Below are 24,257 nucleotides of genomic sequence, written 5' to 3' on the forward strand. Positions count from 1 at the left end.
AACATTTCTGGACTGAAGTTAATCTTGTATACTATCATTTTGATTTGTTTTTAAGCTTTTACAGAATCAGCTTGGCAAAATTGACAATTTGTATTCATAAAAATAATAATACACTTTATTTCTGTCACCTTCTTTGTTAATTATAGCACTTTACAAGTACATAATGGATGAATAACGAATAAATGCACTTATTAAAACCTCATTCTCCACCTGCTCCCCTTAGCCATTCTGGCATACTAAAATGAATCACTTCATAGCATCAAATATGCTTAAAATACAGTCCATTCAGCCACACATGTCTTAGAACTAGTGTAACTACCAGCATGCTAGTTATCAGCCGTCCACATGCAACCAACCCTTTGTCAGAAATCCCACACTGAGTACACTGTTTTTCTTTGTTGTTTATACAGTGATTGCACAACTCCCTTTTAAAAGGATTTTTTAAAATGAGAACTTCAGATTTTGTCATAAATTTATTTACCGCCAAAGCAACCGTGTGATGTTTAAATAGTGTATAGAATGTAAGTAAAGTTCTTTATATCCTTGCTTCATTTCCTCTGTAACCTAACACAAAATACTCAAGCCTTTAGTTACCAGACAATACATGTTAATGAGGTATTAAAAAGTGTTACGAGGGAAAAGAGGCCTAATAGTGCATTAGACATCAAATTGTGCATGTTAGCAAAAGTGTTTACCAGATGCACCTGGAGCGGGTGACAGCTGGTTAAAGAAGTGGTGGTCACTCTGCTGACACTGTAGACAGCTCATTTGCCTTGTATGGTCATCCGCTGAGTAAGGGAGTGACCAACGTGCAAATCAATAGACCTCTGGTACGTGCTAGCCGGATAAGCTGTAGCGCGTACTTGTAACACTGTTTGGTGAAACTGATGCAGTCATGGATATTTTTAGTAATTTGATCACCAATACTTTTGGACACAATGGAATGGAAGAGGCTTACTTTAGCTGAAGTTTATGTGGAGTTGTTTGGGTGTAGTTATGATCTGGAAGCAGAGTGATGGCTCAGCGGCTTCTAGGGTAGACTACGATGTTTCCATCACAAATGCTTCCTGCTGGAAAAAGTTTGTAATGCTTCCTGTGTGAAATTTTGTAAGTCTAAATAAACATTTGTGCACAAGAGAAGGCATATTATTTATTTGCAGTATTACAGTATATTCCCCAGTATAACATTTTAGCCTATTAGCAGTGAGCTTAATATCGTTTAGTCCAGTCATTTATTTATATAGCGCTTTTTACAACAGCCATTGTCACAAAGCAGCTTTACACATGTCCGAGTCCAAGCCCCCAGTGAGCAAGCCAAACATGACAGTGGCAAGGAAAACCCCCCTAGAGCATGAGGAAGAAACCTTGAGAGGAACCAAGACTCAAAGGCGGGGCCCATTCTCCTCGCTAATGGACACTACAATTGTAAGGGTTGGCACCAGGCCAAGGCGCCCTCTGGCCACCAGAGGGAGGCCTCGAGTCAACCACACTACTAATCAGGCTTGATGCCCAACAGCTGGGCTAGATCTATAAAAGCCCAGTGACCTAGTCGTTCAGTGCTGGGTCTTTGCTAAAGTTTTGAGCCAAGCTCCTAGCTGGTAACTTCAGGTATTGAGGTCTGTGAGCCCTTGTGTTAAACATCATTTCTTCCCTGTGAGGGTGTCGGTGTTTTTACATGTCCCCTCTCCAGTTTTACCCTCTTGAGTCTGTCTCTCTCCCGAGGCTTCCCTTAGTCATTAAAGTTCCACCCCGTTTTCTGGTTTTGTTTGGGAAGTTTTAGTTTGGTTTTCCCCAGTGCACCGGGGTTGCCATTCTTCCCGTGTTGTCCTTTGTTCTCTTTTTCCCACGCTCGGCATGGTGTTTAGTTTTTCCTTTTGTTTTACCTGATCCAAGATCTAACTGTTCTGCACACAGGCCCACCATCATTAGAGCATGGTTGCTCACCCAGTAGGCTGTTGGTGTCATCACCTAGCTGACCTGGGTTTGAGCCCACCTTACAGAAAGACCCAGCCATGGACCCAGCTCAACAGTTAGATCTGGAACAGGTAAAGGTGACTCTGACTAATCAGTTGATTGACATGAACAGACCTCCTGGCACAAACACCAGTGCCTCCGGCTGCCCCTAGTCAGGAGGCAGTTGGGGCTGTGGCAGCAGCAGCAGAGCCAGCCCAAATCCTGCCCACCTCATGTTCAGAGCTGTTGCTCCCTGCCCCTGAGCGCTATGCTGGTGAGGTTCCCCCTTCAATGCTCACTGGCTTTTGAGCAGCAGCAGCCACCTCGGTTCCCCACAGAGCAAGCAAAGGTGGCATACATAATCTCCCTTCTGACTGGGCGGGCTCTGACGTCTGTTCCACTGCAGCAGAGTTTGCTGCTGCCCTTAAGCAGACTGTCGACCATCCAGTCACTGTAGAGGAGACGGTTTCCCATCTCTCTAATATATCTCAGGGAAAAAGAGCAGTGGCTGATTACGTGAATTGAATTCCGCACTGTGGCAGCCAAGAGTGGATGGAACCCCACAGCGCTGATGGTCGCTTTCCACCAGGGCCTAAGCGAGGAGCTTAAAGACGAACTGGTCCACCGTGATACTCCCGCCTCTCTCGACAACCTGATTGATCTGGTATTGCGTTTTGACAATCGCATGTGGCAGAGGCACTGAACACGGGGACCAGAGATCAGTCGAGGCGCTCGCGCCCTGTTCATGTGCCTGACAAGCAGGGGGAGTCCGGATCCCAGCCAATGCAGCTCAGACACACCCGCCTTTCCTGGAGTGAGTGCCACGTTCATATGCGGGAAGAGAGGTGTCTGTACTGCGGAAGCTCGGATCATCTCCACCCAGCTTTTCCTTAGCTCCAGGGAAAAGACAACGTTTGTCAGGGAAGGGAGGACCTCTGACAGACTCAACCAGTCCTCCCTGAGCTCAAGGGTTGTTCCTCAGCACCACAATGGCTTGGGGAACGTCTCAAACACGTCTCCAGGCATTTGTAGACTCTGGAGCAGCAGGCAACTTTCTCAACGCTGGGTTGGCCAACAAGTTAGCCCTGCCGCTGGTCCCACTGGACAAACCCATTTGCTGCCATTGATGGCTGGTCCCTCGAGCCAGCAGTTGTTAGTCCTCAGACCAGTCACGTTGCAAGTTGGTGCACACACCGAACACATTGTACTGTGCATTATCCATGCTTCCATCTTGCAGCTGATTTTGGGGTACCCCTGGCTTCAGTAACACAATCCTCAGGTAGACTGGCTGAGCCAGTTGGTGCTGTCTTGGGATTCAACATGTCAGGCCTCCTGCCTGCAGCCACCCAAACCCCCGTCTGGGGCTGATCACAATCCCGACGGTCTAGACCTGTATCGAGTTCCCCAGGAATACTGGGACCTTAGGGAGGCATTTAGCAGACAGAAGGCCCAACTATTGCCCCCCGGCCATATGATATGGCCATAAACCTCCTCCTGGGCTCCAGTCCCCCTAGAGGCCGCTTGTTCTCCCTTTCGGGGCTCGAACGTCAGGCAATGGAAGAATATATCCAGGAAGCCTTAGCCCTAGGATTCATCCGGCCATCTGCTTCCCCGGCTGGCGCAGGGTTTTTTAGTTGTTGTTTTTTTTGTTTTGTTTTTTGTCGTGAAGAATAGACTACCGGGGCCTTAACAAGGTGACTGTTAAGGACCATTATCCATTGCCTCTCATGACCTCAGCATTTGAGGCACTGCAGCAGGCCTCCAGTTTTACCAATTGGACCTGCGCAGAGCTTACAACCTAGTGAGAATCCAAGAGGGACACGAATGGAAGATGGCGTTCATCACAACGAATACCTGGTCTTGCCATTTGGGTTGATGAACGCATCTGCCGTCTTCCAGCGGTACATTAACAAGGTCCTAAGGGAGGCCCTTGATAGATATGTGTTCGTCTACTTAGACGACATCCTAATATACAGCCAAACGGTAGATGAACGTCACCCATGTTAGGCGGGTCCTCCAGGTTCTGCTCGAGAACCACCTCTTCATCAAGCTGGAGAAGTCAGTGTTCCATGCCTGTACTATCACCTTTTTGGGATTTGTCATCTCCCACAATAAGTTGTGCATGGACCCCACCAAGATGCAGGCTGTAGAGAACTGGCCTAGACCCACCTCGGTGCGTCTGGTCCAATGTTTCCTGGGCTTCATGAATTTTTACCGCAGGTTCGTTAGGAACTTTAGCACAGTTGCAGCCCCACTGATCACGTTGACCAGGAAGGCGTCGGGTCAGTTCTGCTGGTCCACCCAAGCCCAGCAGGTGTTTAAAGAATTGAAACGCTTCAATTTGAATCCAGCTTCTGGACACGAACAGAGACGGGACTCGTGCAGTATAATGGGTGCAATTTCATAGAGAACTGGAGCTGTTCAAAGGCATAGTCCATGTACATACAAAATAATATCCACAGGTAGCAGGATCCAATAGGGAACAGGCAGAGAGTAATCCAGAGACATAGGCAGTACCTTAATTATCATTAAGGTCAATTAAGTACAGAAGTTTCAAAGCTGTATTTTACCAACTTTACACACTTTTTTTTTTACAAACCTTTGTTTTCCAACAGAAACATAATGACCAGAAACTAAAAAAACAGTTATTTAATTATGTCCACAGTAGAACTTGGCAGAAAAAGACAAACATGTATGTGCAAGTTAAACATATGCCCAAGGCAAACTCTTCACAGGGGCAGAACTAACTGTGCCCCCAATATACAAAGTCACACCAAAAGCCAATAAGGCAGTGTCTTTGCTACAAAGTAAAAGAGACTGTCTCTGTCAGTATCTTTCAAATACTATGATTTTCAGCTACTAAATTATAATTTCAGTAATGTAGCTGGCATAGTTTTGTAAAATTGCCTCACAGCTGTAAATTTCCTCATTTTTGATTTGTTTCAAAGATAAGGGTAATACAATTTCATGACACTTTTAAAAGAGCTTGCTTTTCCAGTATCATTGTTAGTACTCACATTGTGGTGCTTAGTTTCAGCCCATCACATAAAACAAATCTGTTTAACTGCTGTAAACCACAAAAGAATAAAGATGAATGCGGTGACAAGCATGGAAAAAAAACTTCCAGACATTACTGTCCTGCAAAGATGGCAAGCCTCAAAATGAAACAGATGGCAATTTAACCAATTAAACCCAGGGCTTCAGATAAATGTTGCGAGCTGTGTGGTTTAATAACATGTAAAAATAGATTTATACTAACACTAAATATTTGACAGTCATGAAAAACAATCCATTACTGGCCTATAAATTTAGGATTTGTTTTGTTTCATAGTAGTCCATAAACTTAGATGAGTAAACTTGTATACTCATTTTTATTGGTCTTTAACACTGGATTGCTGAATCTAGCTGAAGAGATAAGTGTATCACTGATGTAAATGAAAGCCAGTATTATCTTTCCAAAGGTATAGTGTATATTGCATTGTTGTCGGTCAGAGATTCTAATCTCTTTCATCTAGTGAAGGAAATATGAAACAACTGTTGTGATCATCTTCGGTCATGGGTAGCGGTGTCTGGGTTCTCAAGCTTGTCCATTATTAGTACATAGTTGATAATATAATGATCGGTAGTGTTACATGTTGCACTCAAGTTCATGTTTGTTGACTGTCCATCCAGGGTCAGTAAAATCCTGGATTTAATGTATTCCAACATTAAGGACACATACAGCTCCACTCTTTATGACCTCCACCTCTCCCCCCAGTAATCTAGTTCAGCAGCAGCTTGCTACCCTCAAGACATTCAGTAGATGCTCACATGATGTACCTGAGGCTCTGAGAGGCCATTTCAAAGCTATGGACTGGGAGGTTCTAACTGAACCACATGGACATAGATAAGGACATAGATGAGCTGACAGAATACATCACAAGTTATGTTAACTTCTGTGTGGATAATGTCATCCCCACCCACACAGTGCATTGTTTCCCAAATAATAAACCCTGGATTACTAGAGACCTAAAGGCTTTCATTAATGACATTTGATAGCACTCAGAGTGGGAACAAATGGGGATTAAAAGGGTCCAGAAAAAAATGTAAGATCAACAGAAGGGAAGTGTGGAACTGGCTGGAGAGGACCAAGAACCTAGAGGCCCTTTACATGAAGGGCTACAGTCATCTCTACTTACTGCAGTGACTACTTTCTTTCAATGTCTGCAACAAGGTTCTGCAGATGTTTGGTCAGTGGTATCCTGTGTCATGTTCTACACAGTGGTGTGGTCAAGAAGTGAGAGACACTCAAAAACTGAACAACTTGTCAAGAAAGCCAGCTCTGTCATAGGAGATGGAATTCAGCTGGACCTACTTAGGTACTTAGGTCAATGGTGGAAAGGAGGATGCTTTCCAAGTTAGTGATCTTTCTAAATAACACCTCTCATTCTCTCCACCACCAGCTTGTTAAGATGACGAGCACCTTCAGCAGCAGGTTAATCTCCCCAAATGTTCCAAGAGGCACAGAATGTTGTTTTGCCTGCAATCGTTAGACTGTTCCATGTTGTTCTTGCATGGAAATCACATATATTTGTTGTCCACCCTTTTAGCTGCATGAAGTCTAGCTATCACCCAATATATACCATATATACCAAAATAAAAAAGAACAGCCTTTACAAATAACAAATACAATGTAAATATCACAGATTCATTAGGAACTGCTTTTTGTTTTGTTTTGTTTTGTTTTATAATGTGATACTCTTACCTGCTTAGCTTTACAGTAGATTTGAATATGACTTCAAAGTTTTGAATGGTAGAATGCAGGCATTGTGTCTATCATTTTTTGTTTGGTTTTGCTGACATCTTAAGACATCGAGTGTTTATTGTTCAATAAATGTAGCAACAATTGCTATATATAGATGTGTTTGTGTTAACTAGGAAGTCAAATGCTTAATTTTTTTTTTGCATTTAGTTTAAGTGTATTATACACTGCCTGGCCAAAAAAAAAAAAAAGATCACCACTTGGATTTAACTAAGCATATAGGTAAGAGCCTCCTATTTGGATAATTACTGCATGGGTGATTGTTTCAGCTGGCAACAAGTTATTTAACCCTAACTGATGCAGTGAGTAGCTTCTCATTTGTTAAACAACCTGTGGTTGTGTCAAAGATGTTAACCACAGTAGAACTCAGGGATATGTTTAATAGTGAAATTAAGAACATTTCCACACAATGCGAAGGGAACCCAAGCGATTGGGACTAAACAGCTGTGTAGCCTTAAGAAAACCTTTTGTCTGTGAGGCTAACCGGCAAAAACTGCTTCAGTTTGCTAGGGAGAATAAAGATTGGACTCTGGAGCAATGGAAGAAGGTCATGTGGTCTGATGAGTCCAGATTTACCCTGTTCGAGTGATGGGCACATCAGGGTAAGAAGAGAGGCGGCTGAAGTGATGCACCCATCATGCCTAGTGCCTACCGTACAAGCCTGTGGGGGCAGTGCTATGATCTGGGGTTGCTCCAGTTGGTCAGGTCTAGGTTCAGCAAAGTTATGTGCCCAAACAATGAGGTCAACTGACAACCTGAATATACTGAACGACCAGGTTATTCCATCAATGGATTTTTTTTTCTTCCCTGATGGCACAAGCATATTCCAGGATGACAATACCAGGATTCATCAGGCTCAAATTGTGAAAGAGTGGTTCAGGGAGCATGAGACATTGTTTTCACACATGGATTGGCCACCACAGAGTCCAGACCTGAACCCCATTGAGAATCTTTGGGATGTGCTGGAGAAGACTGCGCAGTGGTCCAAATTTCTCATCAATGCAAGATTTTGGGGGAAAAATTAATGCAACTCTGGACAGAAATAAATGTGACATTGCAGAAGCTTGTGGAAACGATGCCACAGCGAATGCATGCCATAGTCAAAGCTAAAGGTGGTCTAACAAAATATTAGAACGTGTTACCTTTTTTTTTTCGCCAGGCAGTGTAACTTTAATGTTATTTGGTACTTTTATTTCTGTGCCTTTTAGATGGCATTAAATGGTCATGCTTTTTAAAACATTACCATTATTTTATTCTTCTGCTTGCAGATGAGGTGAATAATTCTAATATTGACTACCTACTTATATGGCTGTGTGTTCCAGGAGTCTTCAGAGGATGTCTCTGGGGGTCTGCCCTTTCTGGCTGATCTGGCTTTGGGCCTGTCTGTTCTGGCCTGCTCCATGTTGCGCATTCTCTACAATGGTCCTGAGATTACACGAGAGGAAGAAGCTTGTCATGATCTGCTCTGCTCCAAACTTTTGCAGAGGTGACCTGATTTGGGATGTGACCCGTTTCTCAGTTAATAAATATGATCCTTAAAAAATTAAAATTGATGCCTATTCTTTCATGGCTCCTCTCACTTTCAGATGCCAATGGCAGGTGGAAGCAAACGGTGCCATCTCTCCTGCTCTCACGCCCTCTCCCTCTCCCCTTCCACTCACCATTGAGGAGGACCGGGAGTTCACCTACCCCACAGATGTTCTCATCCCCACGCCAGGACAAATTCCTGGCGTGTACTGTGACTTGCCACGCATTCGTCTTCCACCAGGCATAATGGGCCGCCTAAGGGAACTCTCTGGCAGAGCGCGTCCTCAATTTCGACCTAGCATCAAGTGAGTGTATAACATAAAGACGGCTGCGAAGACTGAAAGGTTTTTAACTGTAATTCATTGTTTTTTTAACCTGTTAATGTAAAAAAAATAATAATAATAATTGGTAACAGTTTTGTGTGTGTGCGTGTGTGTGTGTGTGTATATGTATAGTGTGTGTGTGTGTATATGTATAGTGTGTGTGTGTGTGTGTATAGTGTGTGTATTGTGTGTGTGTGTGTGTATGTATAGTGTGTGTGTGTGTGTGTGTGTGTGTATGTATAGTGTGTGTGTGTGTATGTATATGTATATATATATATATATATATGTATGTATATATATATATATATATATATGTATATATATATATATATATGTATATATATATATATATATATATAAAACATGTATGTATGTGTGTATATATATATATAAAATATGTATGTATGTGTGTATATATATATATATATATATATATATAAAATATGTATGTATGTGTGTGTATATATATATATATATATATATAAAGTATGTATGTGTATATATATATATATATATATATATATATATATATATAAAGTATGTATGTATATATATATATATATATATATATATATATATATATATATATATATATATATATATATATATATATATATATAAAATGTGTGTGTATATCTCCAACAGTGCTCTGTTCTCCACTCTAAGTGGGAACATAACATTAAAATGTTTCCATTCTTAGAACTTCAGAAGCACCTTCTCCTGTTTCTCCAAGGTTTCTCTAAGAACCTTGGAGAAAAACTACACTGCTATTTTTACTGCTGTATTTACATTTATGGCATTTAGCTTACACTTATTTCCAAAGCAACTTACAATTATGACCGAGTACAGTTGGGGGTTAAGGGCCTTGCTCATGGGCCCAACAGTGGCAACTTGGCTACCACTGCCCAAATATTTACCAGTGTTCTGGTGTCATTGTCAAATACGGTTGCTGTTTATACCAGTATTCTGGTATCACTGTCAAATATGGACATGGAAATATCAAATTGTTGTAGAATTTTCGTGTTTGTTCCAATTACATATTCCATCCAATACTACCTTACTATAGATCTTTCTTGTGCCTTTAAATACTTAAACTCTTTTCTTAATTGCTTCCTTCTGTCCCTTTTCTAGAGAGGTAATACAGCCAGACATAATGGAAGAGGTGATCGTGTCATGTGTCATAAAGCACTTGGGTCTAATAGATGCACTGCAGTCTCTGGTAAATTTTCAGTACCGAGATGAGCATAGAGAGGAGCATGATTTGCTATGCAAGATCATGGTTGAGACCTTCAAGAAAATCAATGCTATGGAAAGACAGCTACAGGTATGCATAGAGTATGTGTGCTTATGGTGGTCTGTTGGCATTTTTCTTTTGTAATTGTTTATTTTGTCATTATTTACTGCAATTATTTATATGTAATTATTTATTATTAATTGTAATTGTGGTTCTTTTCTTTCTCTCTCTCTCTGTGTGTGTGTGTGTGTGTGTGTGTGTGTGTGTTTCAAGAGTGTGGCTGAGCTAGAACAGAAGTGGCAGAGTGAAGTTGGTGAAGCTCAACAGGGCAAACTAGAGAACAACACACCCTTTTTTCATGATTACCACTTCTTTGAGGTAATGAGGGGGTAGCATGTCAATCAGTCATGCTTGTAATGGACATTTTATTGTTTCCATATGAACTTTTATCCAGTTTGAGTTACCCAAAATGTTTTCTTATAATGATGAAAAATCTAACATATCTAGAGTGCTCACCTGAATAGTTTGTTGGTTTAACAGTAGAGTAACACTATTTCGCAGTTAACAATTAAAAAGGTGGCCAAGTTGATTAACATTCAGAGTGTACATTTTTGTCTCTCTTTTTAGAGCAAAATAAAGGAACTTGAACTTCTTTGTTCTCTGAAGGAGATTCCATTAGACTGGAGTGACCTAGAGAATGCAGTGATGGCACTGCGGTAAGATTTAGTCTGTACATTCACATCTTTTAAATCTTGTAGATTTCTTGTTATATTTAAATTTAAGTCTGCTTTCTTCTGCCAGTGATGGAACATGGTTGTGATGTGTTTGATAATCTAATGGCTGAATTAATCTGACACCATAATATGTATTGGCTATGCTTTCATTTTTCTCATTATTTCAGTTGGCAAGATTTTTGTCCCACATGCAGGAGACAAATATTAAACAATATATATTATTCACTTGCCAAAAGGTGATGGATATCAGATGTCTATTTTTCAGTTAGAGTTAACATTTGTTAAATGTAAAACACTAGAAAGCAATAGGAGATATTCAAAAATAGGTGGTTAATAATAAAAGATCAGTCCTTTTTTTTGTTTGTTTGTTTTGTTTTGTTTTTTTTTTTTGTTTAACCATGTCAGCTTTCCCAGTCACTGCCATCAAAGATTTTGGATGGCAAAACATTATTGTACATTCTTATATTCTAATATTTTAGTAACAGTAGTATAAGTATCTTTTTTTATACTACTGACTCCCTATTTTTAAAGTATGCATAAATTACTGAAGGCTCAGTGGTTAAGGTACTTGACTAGTAATCAGAAGGTTGCCAGTTTTAGCCTCATCAATGCCAAATTCCTTAACCCTTGATTGCTCAAGTTGTGTTCAGTCAGAATTGTAAGTCACTTTGGATAAAACTGTCAGGTAAATGTGCAAGTGCATGGACTTTAACTATTGCTAAAGCACCAAGAAAACTAGGCAATGGATGTTGTGATTTGGAATCAGAATAGCTTGCAAGCTAGCAGACCTCTAGGAACCAAGACTGTTTTCTCAGCAGTAAGACACACACTTGTCCCAAATAGATGTCTCTTTTTCTAACTTAGATACTATAACATTGACACTTGCTTGAAAACCTATGCTGTGGATGTGAACAAGTAGTAACCATATTAAAACGTTGTGTGTGTGTGTGTGTGTGTGTGTGTTGCAGGGAGAAATTTTTTCAGGAGGTCAGTTCTATGCAGCAGTCTAGAAGTGCTGTCCCTCTAGCCAAAACCAAAGCCCTAGTGAAGAGCCTAATGAATCGCTCAGAGCTACTGCTACATGTCACAATTGCCCCGCACTGTAGGAGCCTCACCACAACCCCTACAGGCACACCAGGTAGTTAACTTGTACATACAAATATACAAGCACTCAAAAAAAATTCACACTTGCTCTGTACAACTCAGAATCACATACCATTGCAGGAATGTTGCCAGTTACAAGCACTGTGTGTAATAACACACAGGGAAACTTATTCTCATGCACATCTAATTAAATTATTCTGATACACATCTATTGCATATTTGCACACAGGTGAATTGAACTCCCATGCATTTGTACACGTACATATGCAAATAATCAACTGGTGTCTGTCATTTTCAGCATGTAAGTCAGTATCTGACACCAAGACCATGGTTCCTTTGGTGAAGCAGCCAGTTTTCCTGCGTAGTATGTCTGCTCCATCTGACCTTGAAATGATAGCAAACCAAGACATGGAGTTCACACATGGAACACAGCGGTGAGATGACATTACTTTCTATAGACATGGGATTTCCTAACTGCAGCAAAAAAACAGTGAAAAATAAAATTTGGTCAGTAAGCTTCACTGACATTAAGATATTTAGTTATAGTTTTCTAAGTTAGTCGAAAGTTGATGGTAAAGACATAGGAAATTCAGTGGAAAAGAATGGAAACTCGGTGAAGACATAAAGGGAGAGTCAAAGTGAGATCAAAGAAAATGTGATGTGCAGTTTGTTCAGATCAGTACACAATGTGACAATTCAGTTAACAATGTCCCTTATTCTGTAGGAGGCGGCATCATCCCACCAGTCACAGAAGCAGCTCATTTACATTGCTGCAGTCTCTAGCCATTGAAGACAGCCGAGACAAACCAACATACAGCGTTTTGCTGGGACAGCTCTTTGCCTTTATAGGGACCACACCCAACCAAGCAGTGAGTACCTTTACCTTTACATTTTATTGAATAGTTTACTATGTCTAATTTTCCAATAAGAGCTAATCATCTGGAAAATATCTTGATGGAGCCTACTAATATAAAATGAAGTGTGCTCATGTTAGAATAAATTGGTTTAAATTATGTACCAACAGAAAAGGTCTGTGCCTGTTCAGATCTGTGTTACGTTTGCCTTAAATCTGTATGATCAAATAAGAAATGACCATATTTAGGGTGTGAAAATTGACTATTGAACAGGATCAGGAAAGGCCTAGATGTAAAAACCAGGTATGTTTAAATATATTGTCAATTTAAATGTTGTAGAGGGAGTTTGTTAGGCAGTCTTATTTTTATGTTGATCACTGTTGGTCCTTATTTGATGTTTCGTGTAAAAGAAGACGGAGCCATGACTCTCTTATGGACTAAATAAATGAACAAATTCATGCAGTCTGTTGGATCTTTTTGGGCAAGACATGTCAGGCAGTACTTCCTTTCTTAGCCACTCAGCGATTTTGATTAAATTTACTAATTCATTGTCAACAGAAAACTTAAGCATGCATTGAACCACATGGAAACGGATGGAAATGGAAATGACACGTGATGATAATTTTAATTCCGAGTCATATCAGTCAGTTGAATAAACGGTCGAGCAATGCTTTAATCAGTGCAGCAAAGGTGTTATATGGAATTCTTATTTTATGGATATACTTTGAAATTTGTGCTGCTGCTCCTAGTGCTGTGAAGTCTGTACATCGCTGAGTTATTACTGCTGCTTAAGTAATTGAGACTGCATAGAGGTGGTGCTAAGTCTGTGTTGATTGTCTGAGTGATCACTCTGAATATGAAATGGTGCTTTAAGTTACATGCTTTGCAATGTTGACGATATAATGATATAGGTTTGAAAGAGCTGATGAATTAAGATTATATTTAAGTACATATTCAGTTGAACATTCTGACTTAAGGATTTAAGTATGCAAACACTTTGCATGAAATATTAATGCTTTTATTACTACCCAAGGAGAAACACTATCCATGATTTCTAAGTGTTAGTTTTTATATCCAAGGTTATATTGAGGATGTAAAACATTGGCGCTCTCAAACTGGGATACTCTAAAGGAATGAAGACTCCATGGACACTTTGGAAAAGCTTCACAGTTTAGAAAAGAACAAGCAATCGTCTCATGATCAAAATCAATAATATTTAGACCAAAAATTGTTAACCTCCTTTATGACATTAGGCTAAATGGCATTTTAAACAAATGCTACGGATCACAGTCCAGTTTCTAGTAAATCATAAAATTATAGCTATACATCCTCTGCATGCTTAAAAGCCAAAACTGAAGTTGCTGCACTTACAGCTCATCAGGAGCTGCTAAAAAAAAAAAACCTGCTCTAGAAGAAAATGAAGAGCAAATGAGAAAGCAAAATGAGCAGCTAGAACTGGAAACAGAAATAGCAGCATTGATGTCTAAACTAAAGATTGTACTGTCCAAAATAATTATTGTCAAGCACTGTGTCTCACTCAGCAAAGTGATGGCGCAAATGCATAGGAAATGGTAAACACCTTTTACTGAATGTAGATGCAGATCAACTTGCACCTAGAACGTTTGTGGAAAATGATTAAAATTATATTTCAGCAGAAGGCCCACACCAGCGCCTTCGTCTTGCTGGTGTTTAGCAGCAGGAGGCATCAAAATACAAAGTGTCACTTTCCCTCATTACCTACTCATTCAAATACATTTGCTCCAGGTGTTCATGATAACTATGAATTTAACTATAAAGGAAAAACAAATTGAATTGCTTGTATGAGGTCAAAGCAGCTCTCTATCATTTCTGACAAAACCAAGATATTCACATATTTGATGGAGATCCTCTGCAGTATCATGCCTTTATGAGGGCTTTCAAATAAATGATTGAGACTAAAACAGACAACTGACTCCCTGCTCTTCGTGGAGCTCTTGGAGTAGCCAAGAAAGCTTGTTAGAAGTTGTCAACAAATGGGTGCAGACAGAGGATATTTCATAGCAAAGGCACTTCTGGAAGAACACTTCAGGAAATGATCAGACAATTGCTTCAGCCCATCTGCAGAAGGTTCATACATGACAAGTGATTAAGTCACTGTGGCCTTTAAGATGTAAAGGCACTACAAGCTTAGTCTCCTTTTGAGAAGGTATAGCAATGCCATCAAAGACGTTCAGTACTGAGTCGTACATGTGAGGTAATAAAATGAGTATTTACAGGAAAAAGGTTTAAACATTGAATTAGACATATTAATAATCTTAGAATGTAGTGCTAATGGGTCACATCTGGTGTAGATAGTCAATATATGCAAACTGATATTCAATGTTGTATGGTTTGGATGTAATGATGGGAAATGTAAACACTAATATATAAAAGAAGGTGAGGTAAAAACAATCAATTCTGAAAAAATGTAGCAAAAGTGGGTTCTTTATGTGATTGTTAGACATTCTCATGAGGGCGCCTCAGTAATTCTTGATGGCGTTGATTTGCAATAAAATACGGGACCAGCTATTCTCTTCAACTAATTCTGAAGTTTGCATCTTTATTTTAATGTTTAATTTTAAAACTAGCTGATTAGGGATTTAGGAACAACACATGCCTGCTTATGGTGATAGAGGTTCCTTATAGGTTGACAGATAAATGAAGGAGGGTGACCTGTGAGATGCAGGAGAGAATCCACTGGACATCAACATTTACTGATACTGTACACTTCATGGAGTCAATTTGAATTGACTCTATTTGTGGAGATATTTGTGAAGAGGTTCCATCTATTAAAGAGGGCATTAAAGCAATGTTTAAGATCCAGGTTTGGCCAAAAAGAAATAGCTTTGCTATAACAGTTGACATACTGGAAGGAAAAACTCCAGAAGGAGCTTAAACGAAAGGAGAAATCTAGATTTGACAAGGAGTATCTGTAATGTTAAAGTCATGCACTTATGCTCTTTATTGGAAAGAAGAGCTCATAGCGATGGAATTACCTTTTTAAAAGAAAATTGCATCTCCTTTAGTTGTTTGTGTATAGGGCAAAACTAAGTTGTATATGTAAGGATTGTAAGAGGAGTTTAAGTATGTTGTTCCAGTCACCCATGCATGTTTCATATTTAACAAAATGGAAAGAGCACTGAGGAGGAGCAAACTGAAAAGGCTGAATCCAGTTCTGTCATTGCAGTACAAACAGGTGGTCTTACTGGAGCTGATGAGCAGGAAAGTAAACGTAACAGTTGTTCCAGTAAAGGTGAAGTCCAAAAATGGTCTGAGGTTTGTGGAAACCCATACATTTTAGATCAAGGGAGTTCAGCAGAGTGGGTCTGATGAATAAATTAAGTCTTTCAGGAAGAGGAACAAACATTCTTCTATGCACTATGGGCCAAGAGAGAATCATACAGAGTTGCAGATTAATTTATGAGTGGCTGGATTAAACAGAGTGAGATTTAGAGGTAGCTGGATTAGACAGTGATTTTTAGTGTCTTCCAGTCCTCATTACACAGAAATGTCAGTGACTTTGAACAGTATATCTCAGCAGTAGGATCGTCTTAGATGGCCTAAACTGTGGGAAGTAATCATTCATTATCATTCACTTTGGTCAAATTCAATCTGGAATCGGTTTAGGAGATCTTTTTTTCCGTTAGGAGTATCTCACAGGTAGTGCCACCTGCAATCAAATATTTGTTCCATCAGTGATGGATGATGCCTTTACTCTCTGGTATAAAAGGGGTGTGGTATCACTGTCTGCTCTCAGTATTGACTGTAGTTTTGCATTCTTTGAACAGTTAGTACAGATAAGTGATTTTTCCAGATCACACTTTTATAGGTATGGGACTTTGTAGCCTTGAATAGGTATTGGATTTTGTATCTTTCTGTTAGGCCCTCCCACAACTCTGTTAGACTCTTTAGAATCTGTAGCTATAAATCAGTAAAAAGCAGACTATAAGTGTAATTTACAAACTACTCAATATTAAAACCAATGCCTTTAGACCTCCTTAAATGGGAGATGAGCCCATTTCAAAAGAAATTTGGCACAAAATATGAGGAATTTTTTCCTCTTTCATATTAATAAGCATGGTATTGTACAATTTAAAATTGTACATATTCTGCATTGGTCTACAGTTAGACTGCAACTCCAGAATAGACCCATCCCAGCTTCTCTGCTACACGTTTTGGACATGCTGTTCACATTCAGGCAATTCATCTTCAAATCCTTCTCTAGCCTGGCCTTGGCAGACACCCTTCTCTCTGGGAGGAATCTGTCATGTTGGCCTTCAGCTCCCTCTTTTGGCCAGAAGAATGCTCTTGTTTAAATTGAAACATCCTATTTCACAAACATCATCACTGAATCAGAGAAGTCATGTGCCATTTCAAATTGGATTTCAAATAATTTAAAATTACAGTGTTTATTATTATTATTATTATTATTATTATTATGATTATTATTATTATTATTATTATTATTATTATTATTATTATTTATCTTTTATGGAAGTCTGGCTATGTATTACATTTACATGTTTGTCTCATGGGAGGGGGATGGATATTTTTTTTATGTTGAATATCTGTTACAAATAAAAAGACAGTGATTTAAAAAAAAACATTTGTTTCATTCTTTGTTTCATGCTGACACTGCTTTTTATGAACGCCATCACTGATAAAGGTCATTCTGAGAAAGTTCCTGATGAAGAACTGCAACAAAATCTTGGCAAAATATGATACATCATGCATGATGCTGCATACCCTCAGAAAGATGATCAGAGTAGTATTTGACTGCCTCATTTCAAGGAACTTCACTGAATGCACAGTTGTTGCAGGGACCTGATTTTGCCTGGGGTTTGCTAGCTAGATTCTGGAAAGAGCCTATTGTTTTGAAGACAGACATTGGTGAAATGTTTTACCTGATGCTAGTCCTAGCTGAGGATTGATATCTGCTAAGGTTCCTTTGGTGGCAGATGGAGACTTCAATCAGGAAATGGAGGAGTGACCTACAGGATGTTGTACACTTGTTTGGGGCAACATCACCAAGTTGTGCTAACTTTGGAACTACAAAAGTGCACAGACAATAAAAGGACGCTCTTCAAGTCATAAGTTGTTTTTTGCTATACCTGAGGATGATTTTAAGTTCAAGGAACAATTCAACAATGAGCTCTAATCTGCAGAAGTATTGTCATTTCTTAGATTAATCTACAATCCACTAGGAATCTTGGTAACAATTATTTTAAAGGCTGAATTTGTGAAGGAATTACTTGGTTGAGATGACATGCTTGGGATCGCATGATTGCACAGGTTGCACACTTTCTGATGTTACCTCAGGAATATTGGCCTAAAGGCTCAAATGTCTTGACGTCAGGTGGTGATGAAGATTTAGAAATCAGAAGACCTGTTTTAACCAGTGCAATGCAAAAGAGCAGCTGAATTCAGTGACAGTTAATCAATCAAAATTCATCATGGACTCAATTAAAATGAATCATGAGCTGTATCTTAACGTTAAAGAAGGTTGAGTCCCCATGGTAAAATGAAAGAAAGAAACCACTTTATCAAGACATCGGAGATATTGAATTGTTGATGCCAGTGTGACAAAGCAAAGATTTCTCTCCAAGTGTGTAGTTTATCTGCATGGATTTGGCAGAATGGCAGATTTACCATGTCTTCATACAACAGGACTAAATTTGTGGCTGCTAATCTAGAGTTGAAAAGGACTGTTGCAGAGTGGATGAGAGATATTCTTGAACTATTGCAGAAAGGCATTAAATGGAATTTTAATACTCCTACGGGCTCACATTACAGAGACGCTTGGGAAAGGTTGATCAGCTTTGTGAGAGTTGTTTTTAAATCTATACTGAAGGTGCAACATGGATGAACATCATACTCTCCATAAGAGATGGAGGCAAGTTCAGTGCATGTCTGGAGATTTTTGGAACAGGCAGGATAAAGAGTTCCTACCATCACTTCAGCTGCTAACCACAATTTTAATCCTGAAGATGCCGTACTTGTGGTTGATGATCTGCACCTCAGAATCTTTGGATTACTGGAAGAAATGAGTATCTTATCCCAGATAGACAAGGGTTTATGAAAAGAGTAAAGGTCAAGACCTGTAAAAGCTCCTTGAACAACAATTACAAAAATTTGTATTCAGCTGTGATGATGATGATTCATAATATTACCTTGATTTGACTTTCTCTGACTGAGTGATTAAGAAAATCTTCTAACTCAGATAGCGGGGACATTTGTATGGACAATGGAATATGAAGTGTAAATGACTGTTTGTTTATCATTTGTGTATTATATCATTTTTTAATTATTATTATTATGAGCTTATTAGGGCAGGATCCAAGAGGCAGGTGTTACTTTAAATATGATGAGAGTGGCACACAGGGAGTGAGAAGTGGTAATGTACAACTGCCTCTTGTGTGCCTGGAGAGGGGTGCATTAGGGTTCTTATTTTCCTGTTGACTTCTGTTTGTTCTTGCTCAATATTTTGTATACAAAATGTGTACAAGATAATAAGATGTGATGTTTATTCCACCAATCATTTATGTACAAAGATCTAGAACTGCGTAGTAATCATTTTGATCTTGTGTAGGTGTCCAGTAGTAGTTTTCTAGCAGCAGCTCAGACACGATGGAGGAGAGGCAGCACCAGGAAGCAGGCTCTTGTCCACATGAGGGAGCTACTCACTGCCGCTGTTCGAGTGGGGGGAGTAACTCACCTGGTGGGTCCTGTCACCATGGTTCTGCAGGGTGGGCCCAGGTACGTCCCCAGTATACAGCTAACTGATACTAATAATTATTTGGAGGGAGAGGGAGAGGGAGAGACCTTCTGTACACACACACACACACAAAAAAAACCAAAAAAAAAACACACACAAAAAAAAAAAAAAAAAAATATATATATATATATATATATATATATATATATATATATATATATATATATATATATATATATATATATATATATATATATTGTGTGTGTGTGTGTGTGTTTACAAAAAGGCCTCCTTCCACACTTGCGGTTTTCTCTAACATCAGTAATAATTAAAGCTACTTTGAAACAATATCTCTCATTAAAAGCACTTTAGAGGCTGCCTCAATATAAAGAAAGTCAGTGTTGGTGATTAAAATGATTTAAGTTCAATATGTATTTGTTCTTTCATTAACTTGCAATAATTCCTTAGTTTCAATATCCGTTACAAGGAAGGGATAAATGCCTTTATATTCTATTTCTTGGTCTCTTGAGGAAATGTTCAGTGTGTTCAAATGTTCAATTGCCATATAACATCTCAATTGTACATTAGATCACTGTATTTTATAGTTATTGAGAAATTGTTAAAATGCATTGTGTGTCTGCTTTATGCTTGCTTGTAGGATTGAGGAACTTACCTGTGGTGGTGTGGTGGAGCAGGTTCAGGAAGCCTTTGGCGAGACTATGACCTCTGTGGTGTCTCTGTGTGCTCGCTATCCCATTGCTTGTGCCAATAGCATTGGCTTGCTGTGCACCATCCCTTACACCAGGTAATCACAGCGCTTTCACATAAAATGTTTTAAAGTTTAACATTGGAAAGATTGTGCATAAACTTTTGAAAGCATAACTTAAAGAAGGCAGGCTGCACTGTTATATGTTTACAAGTATTTACAAAGTAATTTGTGATGATAGAATTCAGACCTGCAATTAACCAGTGTGCTTGGACAGGACATACTATAATTTTCTGCAGTTGTTTTTATGATTACAAGGAAAGACCATTTCCATCATTTTCAGCCTTTTGTCATATTGAAGAGGCCAGTAATACAGTAACAAATTTTCTGCAATGTGTCGCTCCAAAGCCCTTAAACATGAGAACTTTTTGCATTTCTAGGAGTGAGGAACAATGTCTGGTACGCAGTGGCCTGGTTCAGCTGATGGACCGGCTGTGCAGCCTAAGCAGCCAAAGAGATTGCAGTTCCAATGAGAAACAAACCAAAAAGCAGAAAGTGGCCACCATGGCTTGGGCAGCCTTCCAAGTGTTGGCCAACCGCTGCATTGAGTGGGAGAAGGTGGAAGGTACTGTCTGATGTGCTGCTACATACATATGTCCATTTACCTAAGACTAGCATGGCAACCAATATGACAACTTTTAAAAGTGTATACTGTTTTTGTTAGGTAGTAATGTTTTTGTGCCTTTTTGTCACTCTTTTGATACTTTTCTTTTCTGTTTACATATAAATGTATTCTCACTACAGATGTAATATAGTGGTACAAGGTAAGTTACAAGGTGATATTTAAAATTACTTCAGCAAGGGGACTTGATTTTTCTGTTTTCTCAGAAATTTGACTTTTCTGTTTTCATAGAGCATCTGGACATTCAGCAGATCTGTTTTTGTATTTTGGCATGAATGCAAGGGACCAGGAGAAAGAAACCAAATAAATTCAACAGTATTAAAAAAGTGATATCCACTCTGAGGAATACAATTATTGCAATCCTTGTGCTGAAGAAATAAATATGAATGCCTAAAAAGAATCTGTAAGGAATTAAATGCATGACTGTGTTTCAGGTGGTTCCACAGATGCAGTGCATTCTGGGCTAGCGAGGCAGGTGTCCAGTCTGTTGACCAACCACTTGGCGAGAGCAACAGAATGCTGTGGTAACCAAGCAGCTGGAAACGATGCCCTACAGGATGTGCTAAGTCTACTCAACGACTTGTCTAGGTATACAAGATAACCAACTTGTCTACTTGTCTAGGTATTCAAGATGACCAGCTTGTCTAGGTCTTCAGCTGTCATTGAAAGAAAGTCCCATTAGCCCTGCTTTGTCTGTAGAAACATTAGAAGCAACGGTTAAGGGCATAATGATTGGATATATTATTGAAATACCTATGTGAGACTCATTATATAAAGTGTATTTTTTAAAAGAAGGATTCTGTTCAAATCGTATGATCCTACTGGACAGGAACGCATTTCATTATCACCTTCAATACCTATGCATTTTCCAGGAGCCATATAGGCAAAACAATCCTGAGCCAACCGGCTTGTGTCTCCAAGCTCCTCTCACTGCTCCTCGACCAGCGGCCTTCTCCCAAACTGGTGTTGATTATCCTACAGCTGTGCCGTGCTGCCCTACCTCTTATGAGTGTTGAGGACTGTGGTAATGTGGCACTGCCATCCTGGAGCTACTCCATTAATGCCATTGAAACAGAACAACAGGATGCCAGTGACCCAGCCTCCTGCATTGCAGCACTTCTGCTGGCCAAGTTAGCTGACTACGTGGTGCCAGGTGAGACCAAGGATGAAGATATGAAAGAGTTTGGGCAGTATTAGTGTTTTTATGTTTAGTTTGTCTCGAACATATTTTCTAGGAATTTATTGTTTTACATTTGTTTGTTGTTTTAAACTGTTCCCAATAATAATAACTTAAGGCATGACCTGTGTCCAGTTGAGCAAAAGATGGCTCACTCAGACTGTTACTCTGCTCAGTTTTATGAAAACTGAGTAAAATTCTCAGAACAGAAGTGTACTTTACAGCTGGAATTCTAGTAATGGCCTGCATGGTTGTGTACCAGCACCAGCCATTTAGGATCCTCAGGTGGAGGTGGAATCACTCAGAAAGGTTATTGCTAATAACAATATAAGAAGAAAAAATACATTTGTTGTTTTCTCTCTGTTTATCTGTGCATCTGTCCATCTGTATTTTTTAGTTCATTCACATGAGTATTACTGTCTTCCATGCCTGTATATCATCCTTAGGTTGCCAGACACTCCTTTCTCCTGCTTCTTCTGAGCCAGATACCAGCATTAGCCGGGCTACCCCAAAGAACAGCATCAAGACAGACAAAGATGCTGGAGAGGAGGGAGAAGCTGTGGATGGCAAACTCTCCATTTTCATTCATAAGAGAGAAGATCAATCTTCCCATGAAGTACTTCAGCCATTACTCAGGTAAAAAAAGATATTCCCACGAGAGAAGTTGATCATTGTGTTTACTAGACCAGGAAAGCTTTTTATAGACAATTTATAGGTTTGTAGTGATACAGGGATAAAGAGATGAATAAGGAAATTTTTGTTTTGTTTTGATTAAACCTATGTTTGTGACGATTCAAGGACAAGTAGGATGTGGGGACAAGGCACAATGAAACACAGTTTTAATTCTACTAACAGGCAACACATAAGACAACCTCAAAACGCTCTGCACAACTCAAACACCAACAACACGCACTACAACACAGGAGACATATATACACTCAAGATGATTACACCGAACAGGTGAGCGACACAAGAGGGCGTGGGAACACAGATGAACACACACATACGAAGGTGTTTGAGGAGGGGGCGAGGCCGTGACGTGACAGAGCCCCTCCTCAAGGGCGCGACTCCCGGCGCACCAGACTAATTGGCTGCGGGCCCAAAACCAACACCAAACGGCGAGGCTAGAGGACCGGGCAGTCCGCCACAGGTCAGCGCAGGGGGAAATACCGGGACCAACATGACAATAGTTATGGGAACAAACACACTAACAGGGACAGACACAGAGGGGAACAAAGTGACAGGCACATTAACCGTAATGGGGACAGACACAGTGACAGGGACAGGCACTGCACTACATAAATTAAACAGTCCGGGGAAGAGTGGGGGAACCCCAGCTGTCGGCTGGGTCGGATGCCAACCAGCCTGGGGAGGAGTGTTTCGCCAGCTCGGTTACCGAAGGCTGTCCGGACCCTGGCGCATGCGCGTAGGGAAGCACACCGGTTGTGTTGCCTGGTTGTGGAGCAAGTCCCGGTGCCGCTGCCTTTTTGCCTCCCAGAGGCTTCGGCGTAGGCACATGCGCTCTGGGATTCTTCGCCTCAAGGGGAGGAGGGTCCTCCTTTGACGATGACGCCGCTTCTCTGCCAGTCACCCGGGGCAGCTTGCTTCCTCCGGAGCGGTGTGCCCTGGGTGGAGCTTAAGGTGGGGCCTTAGGTGCTGGGGGCTCATTCTCCTAGGAGCCTGTGATGTCAATCTGAGAGGGAGGATCCTCCTGAGGTACCTCCTCCCCCTTCATTGATGGGTTCTCCTCTCGATCGGACCCCATGTCCGACTCCAGAGCAACATCATTACTTTCCCCTCTCTCGCCATACTCCGCATAGCCCTCTTTAAGGTCCATGCAGGACCCAGCGGATTCCACCTCCGAATACCGATCCACATAGTTAGGCTGGTCTCCGGAAAGCCCAGCGGATTCCAACTCCGAGTACCGGTCATAACGGACAGGCTGGTCTCCGTAGAACCCAACGGGTCCCTCCCCCGCTGTGGACCCATGGAGCGAGGCCAGGATGAGCGATGGTCTCTCAGGGGCACGGTGTCCGACTCCGAGGACTGGAAATCATTATACCAGTCTTGGTAGTCAGATGTAGTCCCGTGTGACTCCTCTGCTTCTGCACCAGGAGCACGCTCCCCTATTGCGGGAGTCAATAGGGTAGCCAAGAACATGGGGGGGCTCCCATGTACGGGCTGGGGAAGTGCGTCTACTCCCCTTCTTCTTACCCATCCCAGGCATCCTTCTTCGGTTAGTGTTTCTGTGACAATTCAAGGACAAGCAGGATGTGGGGAGGAGGCACGATGAAACACAGTTTTATTTCTACTAACACGCAACACATAAGACAACCTCAAAACGCTCTGCACAACTCAAACACCAACAACACGCACTACAACACAGGAGACATATATACACTCAAGATGATTACACCTAACACACAACA

General features: G+C 40.4%; 1 protein-coding gene across 5 annotated transcripts in view; it reads left to right on the forward strand.

The window, feature by feature from the left end:
* Nucleotides 1-24,257, forward strand: part of LOC113587343 (probable E3 ubiquitin-protein ligase HECTD4) — an 87,723-nt gene that overhangs the window by 34,935 nt on the left and 28,531 nt on the right. For all 5 annotated transcript variants that reach the window (XM_035530083.1, XM_035530085.1, XM_035530086.1 and 2 more), the window contains exons 24-37: nt 8,077-8,240; nt 8,341-8,586; nt 9,736-9,928; nt 10,112-10,216; nt 10,466-10,554; nt 11,541-11,710; nt 11,975-12,110; nt 12,401-12,545; nt 19,138-19,304; nt 19,922-20,068; nt 20,410-20,594; nt 21,086-21,239; nt 21,524-21,804; nt 22,275-22,464. In XM_035530083.1, coding sequence (XP_035385976.1) covers nt 8,077-8,240; nt 8,341-8,586; nt 9,736-9,928; nt 10,112-10,216; nt 10,466-10,554; nt 11,541-11,710; nt 11,975-12,110; nt 12,401-12,545; nt 19,138-19,304; nt 19,922-20,068; nt 20,410-20,594; nt 21,086-21,239; nt 21,524-21,804; nt 22,275-22,464 — 2,372 coding nt within the window. The remainder of the gene's footprint in view (nt 1-8,076; nt 8,241-8,340; nt 8,587-9,735; nt 9,929-10,111; nt 10,217-10,465; nt 10,555-11,540; nt 11,711-11,974; nt 12,111-12,400; nt 12,546-19,137; nt 19,305-19,921; nt 20,069-20,409; nt 20,595-21,085; nt 21,240-21,523; nt 21,805-22,274; nt 22,465-24,257) is intronic.

Source organism: Electrophorus electricus, chromosome 9 (genome assembly GCF_013358815.1).
Source record: "Electrophorus electricus isolate fEleEle1 chromosome 9, fEleEle1.pri, whole genome shotgun sequence".
Classification (NCBI taxonomy): domain Eukaryota; kingdom Metazoa; phylum Chordata; class Actinopteri; order Gymnotiformes; family Gymnotidae; genus Electrophorus; species Electrophorus electricus.